Source organism: Condylostylus longicornis, unplaced genomic scaffold (genome assembly GCF_029603195.1).
Source record: "Condylostylus longicornis isolate FDR11 unplaced genomic scaffold, ASM2960319v2 ptg000018l, whole genome shotgun sequence".
Lineage (NCBI taxonomy): Eukaryota > Metazoa > Arthropoda > Insecta > Diptera > Dolichopodidae > Condylostylus > Condylostylus longicornis.
The window spans coordinates 12,060,160-12,083,645 of record NW_026577987.1 but is presented as its reverse complement, the minus strand read 5'-3'; the positions used below and the strand labels follow the sequence as shown (position 1 = coordinate 12,083,645).

Sequence of the window (23,486 nt, the reverse complement as noted above, 5' to 3'; positions counted from 1 at the left end):
TTTTAAACAAGTTTTAAAAACTTGTTATAAAAAAACAAAAAAAAAACAATAATCCTTTTATTGTTCTCAAATATTTTGTTAATCACGAAATAATTTTAATTCTGATAAGACCAGAAATGTAAGTTTATAATTTCGCTTGGATTTTAAAAGAAAAATTTCTACATCGCTTATTCAATGTTACATATGTATGTATGTATTTAGATATAGTTGAAATTTGTATAAAATTTTGTAATTAAATTAGTTTATTAACAACAATATGTAATCGATTTAATAAAAATTACAATATCATATGACATGAATAAATATTATTATTATCCTTTAAAAACAGATTATGTATATTACATTATGTATAATAAACTTGAAATAAGAGTATGGTGAAAAATCATATGAAATTGTTGCTTGGGAAACTGTAACAAAGCAAAATAATTAACAATTGCCGGTTAATTTCTATATAAATTTATATATATAGGTATATATTAGGTTCCTTGTAAGAAACAATATTAATACTTGATATTAGTCAAGGATAAATTTTGTTTCTTAAAGATTTAAATATGATAATTTCTTATTTAAAAGCAAATTTTCAATTTTGATTAAATTATTACCAAAATAATAAAAAAATAATCAAAGATTCAATATTATACTTAGACTGCATTACTTAATTTATAAGTAGTAAAGCAGACTTAAAGATTTAAATAATATGAAATTATACCATTTAATATTGCTTAAAATCAATTGTTCATACCTAATTTTTTAGTGGCAATATAAGAAAGGAAAAACTTATGTATTTTAAAGGATACTATTTGGTTGCTAAGGCACTATACGAAAACAATTATTAACTTAACTATAATAATGTCATATACTTAATATACTAAATACTCGTATATGCATGTATGTACTTGTGTACTTTTGTTTCCAAATTTATTATTCAGTTTTTCTGCTCATTACTATTGTATTTATTATTATTTTTCATAATAAGTAAGTTACTCCTTGAAAAAAGGGGGTATATACATACATATATGAAATTTATGTATTACATAAATTTATTTACATATTATAATAAATTTGAATAAAAAATATGTTATGTATATATGTATGTACAAAATATAAGTATATACATAATGTAAATAAGGATTTATGTTTAAAAAAAAATCAAAATATGAGGGTTATTAAAAATTTGAATCATATTTAAACTTCAAGCTTCACTAAGTAATATTTTTTTTAGAATTTACAAAAGAGTATAATATTAAAAGCAATTGCATAATATCATATACATATATAATTATAAAACAAAAAATGTATAAATGTGTGTACATTTATATAATTTAACATTTTAAAAATTTAAATTTAAAACATACAAAAAATAATATGCCGCCCTATATAGGTAATAGGTTGTTGACATTACAGAAAAAGTGTAATAAAGAAAATTTTGTGATTTTCAACATTAGTCGAATATTTATGATAGTTATTAATGTATGTATGTATGTAGTTAAATAAAGTTGACTTAAACTTTTCTCATTGATTTCCTATTCTTAATGATTGAGTAAGTTTTTTGTTGATTATGTTTAAAATGGGAATGGTATAAAAAAAACTCACATTGTATGATAAAATTATGTTTGTACTCAACAAATAATTTAATTCGATTATTGCTTATTTTGAATCGAATATATACATATGTACCAAATTATTCGATTCAAAATTGGATATTTCTATATAAAATGAATCATTACAAGTTTATTAACAGTATGTACAGTGTTGATCCATTTGAAGTCAATATATAGTAACAGTATATACACAGAACTATATACAAATGAACAATAAAAAAAATATATACCAAATACATAAATTCCGAACAATATTCATAATTCAAAAAGTTAACAAGGAATTTGCTATTTTTAAAAATAATGTATTTAAGTATGACGAAATTACTTATCATTTCTTATAAAATGAAATAAGATCGACTACACAACTAACCTCAACTGTAATATTATGACTATACAATTTAAAATCAAAATATAATTTTATAATTATTTTAATTAACTTTATTACAGAATTGAAATTATGTCAAAAGTTGTTAAAAATTGTTATAATATAGTGAATTTTGGTTTAGTATAGGTACATACATACCTAATAAACAATTATTATCAAGTAAATTTATAGCAATTATCAAAATTTTTTGGTGTTATATACAATTATGCATTCTGCAATCGCATACACACACATACACACATATGTATATATAAATACAAATTAAAAACTTACAAAATCACTTGCTCATTCTTTATAATTGTTAATAAAATTTAACATTTTTTTTTATATTTTTTTTATTTAATATTTAATAAAATTAGTAAAAAGAATTGAAACTTAATAAAAAGCTAATATAAATCAAGTATATTTTATTTTAATTACTTTTTTTTTTATTTAACGCATAAAACAATTTTACAGTAATAATTTTTGAAAACTTGTTATGAACAAAACACCTTTAAAGGTTTCAAAATTAACATAACAATTTTTTCTAATTATTTTAAATTTTCAAAATTTTATTTAATTTCTAAGTAAAATTTTAATATTATTATTTTTTTTTTCTTAATTTATATTACGAAAAATTTAATTTTAAATCGAAAAAAATTTAGTATTTAATTTTTTTGTAAAAAAAAAAATTAGATAAAAAAAATCACTTAAAACGCGTCAATTTTATTTTTTTATAACGATCCAAACGCGTTAAAAGCCAAACTCAAACTGGTTTCAAACATTTTAAAATAAAAAAAAAGTACAAAAAGAATTCTACCACAACTCTATTTAACATTATTAGAGTTCAATGGAAAAAAAAACGAGAATTTTTTAACATTTTTTATGGTGATTGCGCTTTTGGTAACATTAACAGTATTATTTTTTTCTTATTCCTTTTTGAGTTTCTTTTTTATATCTTTATATTGTTACATAAAATTAAAATGTACTTATGTGATATTCAGATATTATACTAGATTTTATTTAAGTGAAATAACTGTATGTTATTAATTTTATTTTAATTCTCATTTAACATAACATTTATCATTATGTTTTTGAGTGTTTTTTTTTTTAATTATTTTAAATTCAATTTTATATTTTAAATTTTCTCTCAACTTATTTGTTTTGTTATTTCGATTTTAACATGAAAATCATATTTCACCACACTTATAACATTACATGTAACATTAACATTTTCACTCCAGGTACATACTAAAATAATTTATTTGAGTTTTATTTTTATATACCACATTTGAGTGGAAATTTATTTTACTTATTACAGTGATGGTAAACCTTTTATTAATTTATTGTAGAATACACAGAACGGACAATATTATAGTGAAGAATAATAGATTTAGACAAAAAGGTAGTAATAATATTAATAAAAATTTAATAAATAATAGACAAATAATAGTAAAAAATTAAAATATTGAAATATGAAGAAAAAATAATTGATTCTTTAACAAAAATTTATAAATATTTATTAAGAAAATTGTTTTTTTTTTTTTTTTGGTTTAAGATCTTAGTTTTAGATATTAGGTGTAAATAATAATTTTAATAGTGATGAGAACTTAAGCAGTTGGGCTCAAATTCTGCTACTTACTGTTGTATTAATCCTTAAATTTTCAAAAAAATTCGATTTTTTTTTAATTTAGTGGTATAATGGATCTAATGGTTTTTTTTGTTCCATGATGTCACGAAATGCCTCTTTAAAAGCAATGGCTTTTCAAAATATTAAAAATTGTACTTTTAAAATTTTGTAAGCGTAGAAAGTTCACTATGCGATAATGGCCATTTAAACTAAGTATTATCTTTTCTATAAGTATGTATAACCCTTTTGTTTTAAATTTCCAAGATTGATTTCTTCTGGGAAATAGAAGGGGGAAATATTTATATTTTGTACTGGCATCTACAAAATGGTTGATTTTAATTATTCAAAACTTACTTTTGAATAATTAAAATCAAAATTTATTACTTTTATGTTTGTTTAATTTACTTTTTATAAATTACATAGATATGTATGTCTGAGTATCCATTATTATTAAATTATTAAATTATTAATAACAAATTATTAATAATTTCGAAGGAGCTGTTTTACTTTTGATATTTTAATTTTAAATCTTACCATATTCATAGTTACAAATTTAAAAAAAGAGTCAACACTTTAATTAACATTGTCAGACCATTTCACTTTAATTAGCCCTTGCTGATTCTAATTGTAGGCTAAAATTTAGTAACTCAATTGTTTTGGTAAATGTATCTATATCGCCAAATAAATAGGCTGGTCCATCATTTTCTATATGATCAAAACATCTAAAAAGAGTTTTTTGGCTTATTTAAGTAAGAAGATTATACAAAAAAATCTTGTTTTTGTGTATCTCCAAGCATCTAATGTATGTAGCTCTATATGTTCCGCAACAGGTTAGTATCCTGAGTGGCACCAACGGCAATACAAGGAAGAAGATGTAAAATGCAATTTAAAATTTTTTTTCGAAAATATCTGAAGTTTTAGTTTAAATACATACTGTATGTGAACAAGGGTCACAAGACAAAATTGGTTTTTCCCTATAATTTTTTTTATCAGGGTCCTTAATTATTTGTCGCAACTGCATTGTGAAAATTTATAATCAAAGGAAGCTTTTGTGCCAGATAATTTACTTTTGTATTCAATTAAGTTTTATCTTGGAATAGATAATGAAATATTGGTGTATAAAGTAAGGTGCTTAATCATAATATATTATTATTGATATATTGGGAAGGTTTTTTAAGTCTTCAAAGAATTTCTGTTAAATAATCTGAGAATGGAAATAACATTATCTGTATAAAAAATTTGGTACCATGCAATACTAATTTAAAATATTTTGTAACTTACAATAATAATGTGTTTTTTCGTCCGATGGTCCGTTCACAATATATGAATCTTTTCTTGAACATGAAATTAATTTTTCGTTTTCAATTATGACTTACAATTCTTGTTATTCAACGAAAGATCTCTTAATTTATTAAAATAGTTGTACTTTCCTTTTTGAATATTCTTAAAATTTTCAAGAATTCTCATGCGAATCTGGACGTAGAAGCGTTTATTTTAGTTTTAAATTTTGGTTCTTAAGATCATTGATTTTATATTAGACGACTGTTAAAAAGAAATAAAATAATTATTTTTTCTTTGGATAAATCAGTTTTTCTTTCTTTGTTTATTTATTTCAATTATTTATTCCATAAAATCTTTAAAATATTTATTATAACATTAACTTTACAACTTCAGTTTGTATATATGTATTTATATATGAATTTGTATAATTATTCTCGAATTTTTTTCTTTTATTAATTTAACGAATTTGATTTTTTTTTATTTTTTTTTATAATTTAATTCTTTATTACTATTAATATAATTCTTAATCAAGTGCATTTTACAGGAAAAATTATTAGAAAAGTTTAATTAATAAAAAATTCAATTCTAAACAATTATAAATGTGGTCAAAATTAATATTAAAAATAATTATTTTTCTTTTATAAACACAAACACATTATATTTTAGATTATGCTGAAACATTGTTGTTTTTGTAACACTTCTTTTCTTCAATAGAAAGTTAAAGGTGTAGCATGCACTTTAAATTATATTTTCCATTTAGTGATGAAAATGCCAATATGATTTTTTTAAAACTTATAGATTTAGGAACTAGGTTTCAAATATTTCACATTTTGATCATGTGTTGATTTTTTTCTTTAAATTTTTAATAAAGGTTAGTTAAATTTAAAACTAAAGATTTATAATTGCATTTGGAAACTTAAGATTAGTATCTGATCAATTTTGCTTAAACGGAAAGGACAAATATCCATACAAAATAATTTTTTTTTAGAAAACTAGAGGAATTAATTAAATAAATGTTATACATATTATAAAAAACGTTAATGAAAAAGTAAAATTTCAAAGCTCTTCGATTTAAATTGCATACAATTAAATTTTATTTGGAAAATTAAATTGTAATATATGCGTAATATTTTCCTATGCAAGTTACTACCACTTCCAACAAAAATTAAATATCATCACCCCATAATATGGTATAAAAAAACGATCACATCCCGTTAGCTTTCTGGTAATCATGTCTGTAGAGGCGATAAAAAATGTTCTTAGATTCGTAGCATTAAAAGCTGCCGTTATGTTACAAAAAAATTGAAGATTCATGAAGATTAATGTGAAAACTATTTTGATTATTTACAAATAAACTAAAACAAAGAAAGTTTTAAACCAATAGCAAGATTTTAATATTATATATCGAAATATTAAAACAAAACTTATATTTTTTTCGATTTCACTTCATATGATAATTGCGTGCTATACGGCTACCAGAAAATGGGGGCATGTATTTTAACATTAAAGTTTTGTATTGGAATAGATAATATTTTGGCGTACGTTGTTTTAATTGCGAAATTCTGATCGATAATGTTCAGTTTCGAAATTCTTTCCTATTCTTTATTGGTTTCAAATTATAACGCTCAAATTACACTCAAATGAAGTATCCTAATAATATATTTTTGATTTTAATTTTAGCAACATATACATATTTATATTTTAATTAAATTTTATACTAATGTGATTAAAAATCCTCTAATATAAATTAATTTATTTCCAATAGTTAACGAAATATATAAATTCACGCTAATTAACTAACATAAAGATCAAATATTTTCATTTCATATAATCTTAGTATTTTTGCGTTAAATTTAATATCTAATTATAAAAGTAATAATTTTTCTAATTTTTTATTAGATTCAAATTATTTTAATACAATAAAAAATTTAATCTTAAATATACATACTTATTATTATAGAATAATAAATATTTATTTCGAGTAAATTTCGAGATTTTTAAAAAATTCATCACTACTCTACAATTTTATTTCAACAAATATAAATTATGTACAAAATTAAAAATGAAATTGAAATATTGTTTAAAATAGTTATGACAGGATCAGTATAATAAATATTTAGTAGAATGAAACAAGAAGTCGACACACTTTCCGTGGCATACATCTATGTTTGTGGTAAAAGTGATTAAAATATAGCAAAATATTTAACCTGATTACATTATTGTTTTTTATTAAGTACAATTAAAATAATTTTTTTTTTAATTTTACATTAGATGTAGGATTACAATTAGAAAAAAATGAGTTCAATTATTTTCACGTGAAGAATTGAATAAAAATACAAAAACGCTATGATATCACAAAATGTACATAAAGCGATTTTTTTAAGAACTTAATTTTAAAATTTGATACAACTTAATAAATTTTTAACTTAATTAATTACAATTGTTTTTTATAATGTTTTTTTTAATATTGAAATAGCAACAAGTAATTAGATTGTGTATAATAGTTTTACATTTACATATTCAATAGTTTACCTAAATAGATTTGATTTGCAATTTGTGTAGGTTTTCAAATTTTAACTATTGAAACAGTAAAGAGGAAAGATTCAAAGTTATAATTTAATTTCCAGTTTTTCTATTTTAAATTGTTACTATTTTTTTACTTATTAATATTCTTTAATATTTTAACTACTTTATTGAAAAAAGTTCAAAAATCATATATTTTAAACAACTTATGTTTTTAAATTCTACATTTTTATTTTTAATTTTTTTGTTCTTTTTATGTGTAATAATAATTTAAAAATTTTTTTATAAAATTGTGAACAAAATCTATTGTATCATATTTTGCTTTTTTTTTATTAAAATGAACTCTATCAAAGTAGAAAATATCTTATTGTTAGTTTTTTTATTGTTCATGAAAGGAAAGTCCTCACATAACCTTTAATACCTGAACGACAGAGAGGACAAACTGTAACTCCTGGAGCACACTGGACGCAAGTAACTAAAAAGAAAATAAATTGAGTAAATTAAGAAAAAAGATAATGTTTTAATAATATAATTTACCAAGATGACCACATGGCAAGAAAACAACTCCAACTTCATCATCCATACATACTTTACATGTTCTGGCATCTTTTAATTTCCGATTTTCCTCTTCCAATGATAATTGTTCATTTAATTTTGGTTTTGTTTTAGTTTGATTACTTTCACTATTATTCAAAGAAGAATTTTCCTCAATATTTGCCTCTTGTTGGTCTTCTTGCTGTTGATCTTCATTTAATGTACTATCAATATTATCACGATTTATGTTGGAAGTGTTTGAACAGTTGTGATTTGAACTTATTTCATTATTTGTTGAATTATTATGATCACATGATACAGTGGAAGTAACTTCACTACTTTGATCCATATTAGCGGCACTAGATAGTTCAATTCTTGGTCGATTATTTAATCGATTTAAGTTTTCATTTTGAGGAATTATTGATGAACTACCTTCGCCGATACCGTGAAATTCTCCAATATCATCAAAATCATAATCACTTGTGTCTGCTGTTGCTGTTGATTGATTCCTTGGATTGAAAATATTATTTAATATTCGAGATACTTCACGTACAATAGATGAACTTGGTTCTGGACCATTAGCATCATCTTCTTCATCAACTTGTCCTTCTAAAACAGCTTCAACTAATTCTTCTGTTGTATCAAATGGTTTACCATGTGCTTCTAATTGACGACGTGTTGCACTCATAATACGACCTTCATTTAAACCCATTTCTAATGCTCTTTGTACCGGTTCCAATTGCATTGCTTCATCCAAGGTCATTGTTGGTTCAGATGTAACAGTTGTCTGTCTAAATTGTTGTTGTCCTTGATTATTTTCAGCTGTAATGCAATTACTAGTATTACCATGACCATTTCTACCATCTATTTGAGATTGTTGCTGTTGCTGTTTATTAGTACCGGAAATTTGTGAAACAAAATTTGGTCCTTTAACTAATTTCAAAAAATTACAATATGGAAACCATTTTGCATGTTCAAACCATGGATCATCTTCTTCTTGCCATGATCTTAAACCGCCATTACAATGAAAACATCTAACTTGATCTTCAATTTCTTGATAATAAAAACCAGCTTGAGCCAAAATTTCAGGATTTTGAATTTCTGGTATTGGCCATCTAGCATATGTTCGCATACGGGCATCAAGACATGAATATTTTGTTGATTTTGGTGCAGAAATTTGTTGAATACCCAATTCATCATCTAAAGTAGATCTTTCACATGTTACTTCGATTAATGGTCCTAATTGAACACGTGGACAATCCGGAAAGAAACGATCATGCTCTTGAAATGCATTATCACCTTTCTCCCATTGTGCAATAACACCTTTACACCAAGCACATTTTACCTGATCAGATTTATTAAAATAATAAAATCCAGCTTTTGCCAATGATTGTGGTGATATATTTGGATTCTAAAATTAAAAAAGAAGATAAGAAAAAACATAATTTTAGTAAAAATATTTTTAATTTCAAAATTTAATATTGATTATATTTGTACATTTAATTTATGTATATAAAAAATTATTAATCACACTTACATATATATTTACAGATATAGAGAAAACTGTTTTTGGATTCATTCAGTGTGAATTTAAAAAAAAAAAATTTTTCAAAAAATAATTTTTCCAAAAATGATCTCTGCTAAATGACATTTCTTTCTTTTCAATTTAAATTTGAAATTCTTTAATGTCAAGGTTTCTGAAACAATATTATGAATTTAACCTATATATGGTTTTAATGGTTTAGTGATTTCTGTAAATCTCTGCATTATAACCAGTTACTTTTTAGATTGATTGATAAGTTATAGTTCATGAAACGGAAAGATTATTAATAATATATTAAAAATGAAAAAATAATAATAGTAAATATTAAATAATAACGCCCTCAGTCCTCAAGCATGTTTTACTCTCATTAACTTTTTAACAATAACTACATCAATGTATTACTTTGTATATGTTGGTATGTACACACACATATATTATTTAAAAAATATATAGATAACTTTATTATTGTACAAATTAACTAATTAATGATTATCGTAAGTATTTGAAAATATTTAAAAATAATTCTAAGATAATTCTCTTTCACAAGAAGAAGAAAAACAAAAACAAAAAAAAACTTGTTCTAAAACTAGAATTCTTAAAAAATTCTTTAATTATTTTCAAATTGAATAAATTACTATAACACGATAATATAACTTTTGAAACGAATACAAAAATATTCTAGTTAGAACGTCCGAAAAGGTAATAAAATTCGGCTTTTTTTTTAAATATTGGAAAAAAAAAATTATACTCGTAATGGCTAATTAAAATAAAAATTTTCTTAAATTAAATTAACAGTTTTAAACAGTTTAATACTTCAATACCGTCAACATAAACTTAAATTTTTTATGTCAAAAATAAAGGTAAACGTGACAAAAAAAAAGTTTATGAAAACTGGTAATGAAAAACTTTTATGAAAGGTAACAAGAAATGAAGAACGAAGCAAATAATAAAAAAAAAATATTAATAAAAAGTATAAATCAAGCACGGTCTTCTAGAATATTTGATCAGGATGTTATTTTACATATATATATACATACATATAAAAATACGATCAAATTGTATATCGTGTAGTAAACTAAAAAAAAATTTTTTCTGTTGTTAAGCTATCGTAGTATATTAGAAAAATAAAAGTTTGTGTACGTTGAATTAAAAAAAAAAATTTTCAATTTTCTATAGTCGAATTGGATGTAAGACAAATAAAATTTTTATTCTCAGAAAATAAAAAATGCATTTACGAGTATAACTTTTCTCTTATTTCCTTGTGTAAATTAAATCAGCAAAAATAATTTTACAAATCAATTAACAGGCAGGAAGGAATCATAAAAATTTTAAATACTATTTTCCTTTTGAAATACCTTGCTATATTTTGTATTATCAAAATTTTTTTAAGAAATACTTAATTCAAATACTAGAATTTTTAAAAACGTTTTAGCACGCTATAAATGTGGGGATTTTTGATAATTCAATTCCAACTTAAGTTTTAATATAAAGAACGTTCGAGAAATCTAAACTGAAAAATCAGCAAAAGTAGCATATTCGAAAACGACAATTTATGCTTAAAATTCTTAAAGAGTTTTTTAAGACTTTTTATGACTACTGCAAAAATTTTATATGTAAATTAGAAGAAGAGCAGAAATTTGGTAATAGAAAAATGTTCGATATTGAAAAATTGCTCCAGTATATTACAAATTTGTAACGTAAGTAATGTGTTAAAAGATTTTCAAAATTTAATTTCAGTTCAAGTCTGAAATATCTTCACTTTCAGTGCATGTCTGAAACATCGAAAATACCATGTTATTAGTAGAATTACATTTAGCAGAGGAAACAAATATTTTTAATCAAATTTATTATTTGATATAAGCAGTAATTTCTTTGCACATTTCTAAAATCATTTGAACCATGTATGAAGATTTTATAATTTTAACAGTTATTTATTTGTAATGCTATGTATTTACACTAGGACTCCATTTTATTTGAGTGCGATTGATTCAATTGTTTGAATAACTAGGTACTATACAATTTCAAAGATCATTTGCCAATTTTATTTTCCACACAATTTTAGACGAATTCGTACGGCTTTCATAATATTGAAATGGTCAACAATATTTTTTCTCGTTTCCTTTATTCTAATTTATTATTATAATTAAAATCTCTCGTATAATTAAAACGTATGCAATTTGAAATAAATATTTTATTTCTACTGATTTGAAATTAAAAATAAAATTTCTCTAAGGATTAATTCTTAATAAAGAAAAAACTATCTGAGAAGTAAAATAATTATTTTTTCTTTAAAAAAATTTACGTTATATTAATTTAATATAAAAAATTTAAAATCCTAAATTAATGACCATTTTATTTCAATACTAATAATAAAGTATATAAAAAGAAGCATAAAACTAATTAACGAACATATTCTGCTTATAATTACAAAAATTTAATAAATAAATTTGAATTTTTAGCCCAATAACAAAATTAAATTTTGTATTTTTTAATATTTTTAAATGATTATAAATTTTTAATTTTCATAATTACTAATGGTGTATATATATGTATATGTTTGTACTATAATAATAAAAATTTTTTTAATATTTATTAAGTTTTTGACCCAAAAACAATTTTTTCTTTAATTCTATGTATGGTGATAATTAAAATAAATAAATAATGAATTGAAGAAAGCAGAAGTTATATGAACTTTTTTTTTTATTTATAATGAGATTTAAAAAGAAAAACCAACATTAAGGGTACATACATATGCACATATAAATTGTACATATTTATTTGTATAATTATGTATAAATATATATACAAACAGAATTTAGTTCAGAGTACATTCATTGTACATGTTTATATTGCGTTCAAACTCAAATACTAAAAAATATTTAAAAAATAAATAGATAGCGGAAATTTAAACTTTTAAATATAGATAACAAAGATTGAAGCTCTCATTTCAAAATTGTTTATCTCGGTTATAAATTTGTATTGGGAAAAGGACAATACCGAAGCTTATCGTTTTGAATTTAACGGTTCATTTCTATTTTTATATTAAAAGAAATTTAATATTTTAAAAAGTATATGTACTAAATTAGAAATTGTTGTTACATACTAAGTTAGAATGTAACTTTTTTTGAATCAGTTTTCTAAAATTATTTTTGTAATTTTGTAAAAATTTTGTTAACAGTCTTATTCTGTAAATAAAACTGTTTTAATTAAGAAAAAAAAGTTTTTGCAGGCCTAAAATTGAAATATTTTCAGTTTTAAAGTTATAATTTGATAAAGTTGGGTCAAACCAATGGTTTGTAATATAGCACTTTTCACTTCAACAAATACCTACCACACTATTAAAATTATATTTTTGATTCATACATGAAAGTATTTCAAAGATTGCAAACATTTAGGATGAACTATTAATGCAGTCTTTGAAATAAAGCAAAAATAAATTTAAAGAGGGCTTAACATAATGCACAATTTTAATGGTTAATTGCGTGAGTTAGCTTTCTGCGTTTATAGAAATTTGAAAAAGCTTGTAGTTTTGGAAATATAAGATACCAAAAATTCAAATTTTTAAATAATTTTAGAGGGAGTGGAGGTGGGAAAAAACTTTCTTCTAACGAAATAAATTATTTATTAGTGTCTAAAAAATGTCAAAATTTCAGAGTTTTACAACATGTGGCCTAGAAAAAACGACATCAAAAATTTGGAAAAAACGGATTTTAGATAGCGGTAAACTTTAATGGCCATTTTCTTTTTTTAAAGTTCAAGTATGGCATGCTGTGGTAGAAGAAGGCAGAAACTATATATTTCTGCGTTTGCAGATAGAATTTAAAAAATGCATAACTGCAATAAATAAATGAAAAATGGCATTTTTAGAGTTTCGGGGGGTATAACATTTAAAGGTGGGAGATAGGTAAGAATTTTCTTCGAAAATAAGTTTCTAGTAAAGCTTTATTTACACATAAAATTTCAGCTTTCTATCTTCAAGGGTGTAGAAGTTTTGTAAACAAGTTCACGGACGGACGGACGGAAAGATTAAAACTAATAAGCACTTTTTTTTAAATTTTGTTTTGGAAAACTGACAACTTTAACATTTCCGACAATTTAAAATCTAAATAAGTAATTACAATTATTCATGTCAAATGTGCTTTTCTTGAAACCTTTGTTATGATTCGAATTCGCAATAAATGATTTTCTTAATATGTGTATGTTTATATTATGTAAAAACCACTTAATATTTGGGATTTTCATAATTAGTAATCGTATGCACATTTTTGTATTAGAGCATATTATAATTGAAATTTTAAAATCTAAATGTTGAAGTTGAATATAAGGCGTAACTAAAATACATAGTTTTTAGATGATGAAAAAATCTAAACATATTCCAATAACAAATTCAACTTTTAATTTAAATTTGCAATAAATCAAACAACTTGTTAATATTATACAACGTATATGTATAAAAGATTGAAATTCTATGCAAGATCGACTGAATTTTACTCACGATTATTTTTAATAGTTTTAAACGATCAGTTACATATTATTGCATATAGATTTCTGAGACATGCATAATTTTCGAAGTTTTATGAAATTTTGCAAAATATATTAGCTAACCTAAATGTTAAAAAAAGCTTTCAGAAAAAACATAAGCCAGAACTTTCTTTTATCTAAATCATTTTCTATTATTTTCTATATAAATATTATTAACCATACTATGTAAATTAATAATGTATGATTACGTAACAATGAAAAGTTTTAGTTTTTTCTCATTACATAATTTTTATAGAATTACAAATTAAAGATTTTTTTACATTACTTACATTGGAAACGCTTGCATACTTGTAAATCAATTCTATTCATTTATTGCTAATTTTTATTGCTTTATATTATAATTTTTTTAAAATAGAAAATCATTTTAAAATATGATAACAATAATAATAAAAGCAGATCAAATTTCATTAAATATTCTACAAACTTTACTATTAGAACTAAAAATCATAAGCGGTTTGTTTAAATTGTGAAAAAATTATGTAATGAAAAAATAATATGAATATTTTCAGAAATACTTTTGATTCCCTTTAAAAATTAACACAGTCCCGCATAAAATTTTTACTGAAATTTAGTACTTATGTAATGGTTTAGTAAATTACAAGTATATATACAATATACTTGTATTTTATATTTCGGATTACAAAATAAGTTAATAATTAAATGTTTCGCTTTACTGAGCAACAAAATATAAAAATTTAAAATTAAAACAATATTTTATATACCGATCATGGCATGTCGTAGCCATGTGTTACGGACTTTTTAGCACTTTTATAACAAATTTTTGAAAAAAAGTGCTTATTACTATCACTCTGTGCGCCCGTCATATTTTCTATCCGTGGACATGTTTACAAAACTTCTACACGCTTGAAGATAGAAAGCTGAAATTTCATATGTAGAAAGATTTCTTCTACAAACTTATTTCCTTTGACGAAAATTTTTACCTTTCTCCCTCACCCCTTTAAAATTTATAACCCCACAAATATCCAAAAATGCTATTTTTAACCAATCATTGCAACGAAACCATTAGTATTTTTCAAATTTTACAAACCCAGAAAAGTAGTGGCTGACTTCTCCTATTGTGGCATACCACAAATTTCCAAATTTTTAATATCGTATTACTTCTAGACTTCAGGTTGTAGGAGTTTAAAATTTTAGCAGCTTTTATACACTAATAAATTGTTCTATAAATAATATAGTAGAATTTTTTTCACCACCACCCCCTCTCATGTTGAATTTTTGGTACCTTATATATTTCCGAAACTACAAGCTTTTCCAAATTTCTATAAATGTCGAAAACTATAACAGCGAATTTCATGCCATTAAAAAGAAATGCACAAAGCTAACGGCGAATTTCATGCCATTCAAAAATATAATTTTTCTTAACTCACGTAATTAACCCTTAAGTTCGCCACTTTTGTGTTAAGAGTTAATTGCGTTTCATTGCTTATCCTAAATGTATACAATCTTTAAAGTATATTCGTATATGAATAAAAGTAATTTTAATAATGTATAATAGTACATAGCTAGATTGTCTTTAAAAGCACTATTTCGACTTGTTGAAGGGAAAAGTGCTACATTACAAACCATTGGTTTGACAGAATTTTATGAATTTCATATGTCTCATATTTGAATTTAATAATTTTTTTAAATATTTTTCATTTAATTTATTCGAATAAATTAAAAAATAGCTACTTCAAAGTAAATTTTTTTTTTACTTTTAATAAAAATATCTTGCAATTTATTTGCAATATAAAATCTTTCGCGGTTAATCGCGTTAAAAATATACTTATGCGCGTTTTTATCAATGAGTTTTATAAAAAAAATATGGAATTTTGTAAATAGCGAGTCATTAATTATAAGAATTTGAAAACTTACAGTAGAGATTTATGATAAAGAATCACAATTGGAAATTAATTCAAACTGAGGAAGACAATAATGATCTTTCAATTTGGAAACTTTTCTATTACTTAATTTGTACAAGAATATTGTACAAAGTATTTAGCATTGATTATTAAAACCATACAAAACCAAAGAATTTTCAATTTAATTAACATTTTGGCTCCTTTTAAATTTAATTTCTTGAATATTTTTATATACAAATGTACTTATTTAATTACAGATACTTAGGTTATGTTATAATAGGCACATATCATATATAAGTATAGAGAAGTTTTCAAAGTTTTTTGTCATAAGTAAATCTTTAATGTTGTTTTTTTTTTGATATTCTCATACTTTTTTGTATGCTTGTACCATTATGTGGGTATATTTAATCAATGTATATATGTGTTCCATTATATATGTATATAGATACATATTTAGAATTATGTATATACATATTTACAATATAAATATCTACGCATATTTAAATGTATCATATATGTATGTGCATATATGAATATTTGGGAGTATTTTGTTTAAATTGAAACCTCAAATAATTAAAAAGAAAAAAAAATTATTCATGCAAACTATTGACATTCTTAAAACTAAAATAATTAAAATCCTGAATTTTTTAAATTAGAACACACACGATTTCGTAAAAAAAAAACAAAAGATTTTCTTTTAATCTAACAATTTAAAAAACAAATATGTACATATTTCTATTTAAAAAAAAATAGTATTTTCCTACACATGTAGTTTTTGAGGTCTCATTCAAATGGAATTTAAGGATAAACGATTCTAAACATGTAAGAGATTTATATATACAAAATACACTTAAATATGTGTATGTCGTATGTGTTTTATATATGATATACTCTTACAGTTGTTTTAAAACCAAATCTAATATAATTATTCTATATACTTATATAAGAAATAACAAAAAAATAATTTACATTTAAGAAAAATTTATTTTCAAATTTCAATTTTTTAGTTTGATTCCTTAAAGAAAATTTTTTTATTTTTATTATGGAGTTCATGTGGAATTTTTAAAATAATAATTATTACAGTTAATTAAAAAATTTCAAAAGTATAACAATTGGGGAAATCGAAAATTCAAAATGTGGAGCTATATATGTGAAAAAAACTATGTGAAAGCAAGCGTTCCTCCAAAATTTTACTACTATTATGGGATATTAAATTTCAATCAAATTGTTGGTGTAAATACTTATTTAATGCAGTTCAGTATTTACTTTTCTGAGATTTAAGTATATTCTGTCGCCATATAGAATAAAATTTTATATATTTAACAAAATTGTTTTATTCTTTTATTTTGAAAAAATCTCAAAAAACATTGATAAAAATTACAAAACCGAACTAAGAACAATTTTTGACATTAGATTCTGCGAATTTTTGCTTAATCGTTATTTAATGAACCATTTAAAGGCATATATGTATGTATAACACTCTAAACATATAAAATTCTAGGTATAGACACTCTTAATAATACCATGATGCATACATATAGAGAATAGTGTAATATAGCTTGCATAAAGTAGCTTTTATATATACATTTATTCTGGTAGATGGCTTCATAATTTTATATATGGAAAATAAACCTCATATCTTCAGTATTTAAATTTTTAGGGTAGTTTTCACTCAAATATAACAAAATTTACAAGTAAAAGAATTTCTATTCCTGTAAAAGTAACGCAAAGTTAAAATTATACCAAAGTTATGTCACTATTGTAAATTTTACACGCTGCTGTATAATATTAATAATTCTGATAATTGAATATGTATATACATAAGCATGAACAATTAACTGAAATTAAAATTTCACTCTTAACGCGTTTAAAAAATTACATAGTCCATTTCAGAAACATTCTCATTAAATTTAAACGCTGTAATTAAATAGATTATATTAAAATAATTTAGTAATTGAGCAAAAAAATGACATTTTTCTATTTTTACATGAAATATGTATATAAATAAATATCCGCAATATGTTTTCTTTTTTACTATACAAATATTCAAGAAATTGCAAGAAAAACTTGAAATATACAACAGTAATAATAAAAATAAACAACATTTAAATAAATAAATATTTCAAGGGCTTTTCACCGTTATATTAATACATAAGTTCACTTTTATTTTTTTAACAATAATTATTAAAACTAATTTTCAAATCAATAATTTAATATACATATGTACTTAGCAAATATGTATGCATGTGTGCGAGTGCATAAGGAAGGCAAAAAAGAAATCGCCATTTTCATATTTATGTTATGCGATTTAACTTCTCGTTTTTCTTTTAAAGTAATAAACTAATAGTATAATACTTAATAACCATTTACGACAAAAAAAAAGGCAAAACAATAATTTGAAATGACCTTAAATTAAATGAAAATAATCGCGTGAATTCTTTTTTTGTTATAAATAGAGGTGTGAATTCAAAGCTTTTATAAGTAATTTTGTTTTTGTTATACGAGAAGAGGATATTTTTTGGTATTTTGCCGTTATTTACTAAATTTACTAATTTCTAAAACACAATCTCTAAAAATCGCAAGAAAAGCATTATTAAGAATCAAAAGCCCAGTATATAAGTAAAACGGTTGAATTTCAAGTTCAAAGTTCTTTTAAAGCTTAATTTTTGCATAAGTGCCAGGGTGTCATTTAGAGCAGCATATAATAATTTTTACTTGCTTTACTTTGACAGTATTGACATTCAAAAATTGGGTACCTTATTTATCAAAAGATGTAAACTATGTAAATTTAAAATCAAATGCAAATCCAAATAACAATTTCTCGTTTTAATTTAGAATTTCAAATGCATTAACAAATTACTCACAAAAAGACTTCCTAAACGAAACTTCTTTTATTTCGCACAAATTAGGACTTGTTGCAGATAATTTGTATGCAAGTTCCTGCGACGAATATGACTAACTGCTTTGATCCTACTCTATGTTATAATGTTAACTCTATGTTATAATGTTATGCTTTGATCCTACTATATGTTATAATTTAAAGGGGTACAAAATATGCTTTGCATACTTAGCTGAATATGTATATTTGCTACCTTCACATTTATGGGAAACTATGTATTGCAATATCTACAGTTTTTTAAGATATACAGAATGTAACGGGGTGGCGTAGTTGATGCAATTGAATCAGTTAAATAAATATTTTTAATAAATTATTCAAAGGTTTTGAAATTGATATAGTTCTTAATTTTTATAAAAAAAAAACCTTGTGTTTTACTATTAAAATTGAATTAAAAAAAAATGCATTAACATTTAATGGAAAAAATTCGTTTGTTAAACCAATTAGAACAGGACACTATTTTATTTTGTTTAATTTTTATTCGAGGGAAAATATTATAAACTCTTATTTCCCTGTAATTTGACTACATTCTTCCGGCTAAGCATTGTTGTATTGCAATCTACATACTCATTATACAAAAATATAGCTTATGTATATAGAAACAAAATATAAATTTTAACATTTTGTTTATGACTCTTTAGTTTATCACTTGATTTTATCAAATATGTGTACATAATAAAAATTATTAATAATCACCCAAATAACCTTAAGAACTTTATCACAAAATTAACAAATAAACAAAACAAAAAAATAAATAAAAACCCATGTAAAGAAAACACTTTCACCAGAATTTGATACCCTCCTCTTATACAAGTTTGGTTGAGGTTAAAAAAAAAATAAATTAATATTTTCGCATAATAACTAAAAATTTTATAATAGAATTTAAAAAGAAAAAATTGTAGCCTATAAACAGCATATGGTAATAAAAAAAAAACGTGTAAAAAAATATATATACATACATATATATGTATATATAATAAATCAAATAAAAAAATAAGAAAAGCAAATAAAGCACAATGACCTACATGGAAAATATTATGGTTTCGTCGGATTGACGTCATCAAATTTAAATTTTAATGCTAATGACAATCAAGACAAGAAAGAACCCAATCTCAAACCTTATAATCCCTTCGGTGGTAAAGTTCTTGTTTTTCTTCATATTTTCTATTTGTTTTTGTTTTTTTATTTTATTTGTTTGCGTTTTTTACATTCTTTAGTCAAAGTTTTTTTTTATACTTACGCTATTTGCACATTGAAAGAAAATCGATAAAAAAACGATTAAATATTTTTTTGCTCCCCTTCATTTTCCACTTTTCTGACCTATTCGATTCTCTTCCTCATACAAATATTTCTAATCTCATTCATAAAAGGAAGAAAAAATCTACGAATTGATTCCATACAGTCATAAATAAATTACCTATACATACAAAAGTATATAAGGAATAAAATTTACTTAGTAAAAAAATTTCTAGAAAAGTGAAATTTTCGAAATTAAAAAAGAAAAACCGTTTTAAGAATAATTACCTTTCCCCTTTTGTATAAATTCGCATTATTTTGATTTTTGTTTTTTTGTTTTGTAAAAAAAATAAAATAATTCTTGCGGAATTTTGTAAGAGTTACGTAATACACAATTACGTAAAATTTACAAAAAGTCTATTTCATGTTTAGCACATTTTCAACAAAATTAAAAAAAAAATATATAAAAAACGGCTTAATAGTTCGAATTTATTCGCCTGTCCGTGCATTAAAATACTTTGAAAAATTTCTACAAGATTATCAAAAGAACTCTGTCAAAATCTTTTGCTCATGCGCAAATGGTTTTTCAAATGTTAAAAATGACAATTTAAGTGAATAAATGTGTCCAAACTCTAAATTTTCGTAAATAAAAAAAATATTGGTCCTGATTTTTCTACTTTAAATTATCTAAAATCTAAACTAACGTCTTTTCAATAAAATTGTTGTTGAAATTTGTTCTCATCTCGAAGACGCTTTTGCCTAACCTTAAATATTTTCTTTGTAAAGGTAGACAAAGAAACTGTCAATGTTTTCTCATAAAAAACTATAATTAAGCACTGGGACTGAAGTAATTAGGCATACAATTCCATCATTATGTTACAAAATACGCCTTTTAATTTTTATTTCCTCTAAGAAGTATGCTATAATAGTAAGTATCTATACTTAATGTTATATAGGTACATATTGAGAATAAAGAATGTAACGAATAGTTTTTTTTGGTAAAAATAAAAATAATTTTCATTAGAAACGGAAATGTGCTACTTTACAAGCCTTTCTAAATTTAAATGAGTTTATTATGTTTTTTTGCATATTTATTTATATATGTATATAAGTATTTCACACCAAGGTTGTAATTTTAGAATTATTATACAATAATTCTATTACATTTTTACCTTATAATTATTACCACTTATATCTCTTACACTTTTGTATAACATTCTTCTTTGAATTGTGAGTATGGGCAGTGAATATGGGCAAATTTTGAATTCTATTATATATATACGAATCATTTGTTATTATTAAAAATATAATTTCATATTAAATAAAAAAAAGTCATTTTAATATTTTGAATTTAAATTTATACATTCAAACTTTAATAATGAAAATATTTCATTTCAATGAAAGATTAAGAAACAATGATTAATAAATTTAAAATTGTTTTAAATAGCTCTAAGTCTAAGGACAAGAAGAAACATCTTCTTTGCATAATGACACTGTATAACATAAACATTAAATTATCAATTTTGTCCGTGTATTTTCGATGAAATTTCATCTTAGAAAACAGTATAGGTGGAGCAGTAAAGTTAACTGTCGTCATCGCATACATTACACATGCATTTACCATTGCAAACAATCGTGTGTCCTACAAAATTTTAAATTACACCATCCTGTTATACAATAATGCATTGTTTCTGTGAAAAATATTAACTTTTCAATTGCAATTCTAAATCAATTTTAAATTTATAACTTATAGATTTAAATTCAATTCTAGTTAAAAGGAAAACACATCAATCACTGTACTATCGTATTTGAATAATTGAAACTATTGAACCAGTAATGTATAGTTAAAATTAAATAAAGCATCGTTTTAAAATTTTTTCCTTTCATTGGTTTTCAATTTTGCTATAATATAATAGGGTGACCATATTTCTATGAGCAGTAAAATAACCAGTAAAATTATTAATAAACTGATCAATACAAAAGAAAGAGAATCATTATAATGGTTATATAATTTTGGAAAAACCAAAATAAATCCAGTTCACAGTTTCTACCTGCTCATAAGCTCTAAAAATTTTATAACATTCAGAAAAATGCATTGTTTGACTTGAGCTTTATACGTTATGTTGCATCAAATCTTTATTTTTCAAATATCAACTCGGAGTCGCATTATGGACAGTGAAGACTCGTGTGCTCATTTTAATGGTTGACTGTAATATTTTGATTAAAATTTGGTCACTCTATAATAGAACATTTTTTATATAACATTTATTATGTTAAATGCTATGGGTATGAATTTATTTTTTTATTTAGTTTGAAATTAGTTAAATAATCAAACATATCAGGCAGAAATTTTTTTCAGTGAAAAAAAAAGTAAACACGTGTTTCTGATAAAAATAAATTGATTAAGAAACATATATACACTAAATGTATGTATGTATGTGTAATCTTGTATTAGTTGTGTACTTGTATTTATAAATTTGATTAATGATAACAAAAGAGAAAATTGTGTATTAGAAGAATAATGGAATTCGCTACATGATAAATTAATATAAAAACTAAGATAAGTGTATATATCTATGTTATACTAGAACACAATGTCTTCCAAAATTTATGAAACAGATAATCAAATATTTGCTAAGTTTCAAAAATAGTACATCGTTAATATTTTCTCATAATATAGAAAATTTTAATTTAGACTTAAAAAAAATAAATTCGAATCGAAAGAATTGTTTTTAAAATAGCACCTTTTTCTTGAACAAATGAAAATATTTTTTCAAAAATAATCTTTTACTTAAATTATTTCATTAAAATCTCAAAATTATATTAGGAAAATAAAACTAATTGCATACTTTTAGGAGAAGAATAAAGAAAAATCAAAAGGAGCTAGCTTAATAGTCAAATTCAGCGGTTAACCTAGAGGAGTTAAGATAAATAATTTAATTTTTTTAACGGCAAGACCATTAGATTTTTTCTTTTAAAAAAAATGTGGAAAACCTTGCAGTTTCAGAAGTCTAGATTTTGTCTTTAAAAAAAAATGTGGAAAACCTTCCAGTTTCGGAAGTGTAAGGTATCAAAATTAAAAAATTTACTTCGAGAGGCGAAAACTTTAAAGGAGACGGCGAAATAGCAAACATATTTTCCTATCGGCATATTTTGGACTTTGAGAGGTTATAGCAAAACTTACGTCAACACACAATCTATTTTTTTAGCTTAATTAGACAAATAGCCTACATACAAACTTTTATTACTAATCTCTTTCCCTGAAAATCTTTTAATTTATAGCTTTAGATATAATTTAAAGCAACTTAAAGTTAATTTTGTAAGTACAAATAAAGATTTTATCTAGAAAACGTCTTGTATTTTTATAAATTTGAGTTTTGGTGAGTTAAAGAATAATATGAATTACCACCAAATTTGGTACATATTGGGAGATTTTGGCATTTCCTAAATTAGTTTTCATCAAAAACAAATTTA

General features: G+C 23.0%; 1 protein-coding gene across 1 annotated transcript in view; it reads right to left on the bottom strand.

The window, feature by feature from the left end:
• Nucleotides 1–7,456: 7,456 nt before the first annotated feature.
• LOC129606222 (death-associated inhibitor of apoptosis 2) overlaps nt 7,457–23,486 on the bottom strand; it is a 30,593-nt gene continuing 14,563 nt past the window's right edge. The window contains exons 3-4 of the mRNA XM_055516403.1: nt 7,937–9,344; nt 7,457–7,874 (exon numbers count right to left, since the gene is read on the bottom strand). Coding sequence (XP_055372378.1) covers nt 7,786–7,874; nt 7,937–9,344 — 1,497 coding nt within the window. The 3' untranslated portion in view covers nt 7,457–7,785. The remainder of the gene's footprint in view (nt 7,875–7,936; nt 9,345–23,486) is intronic.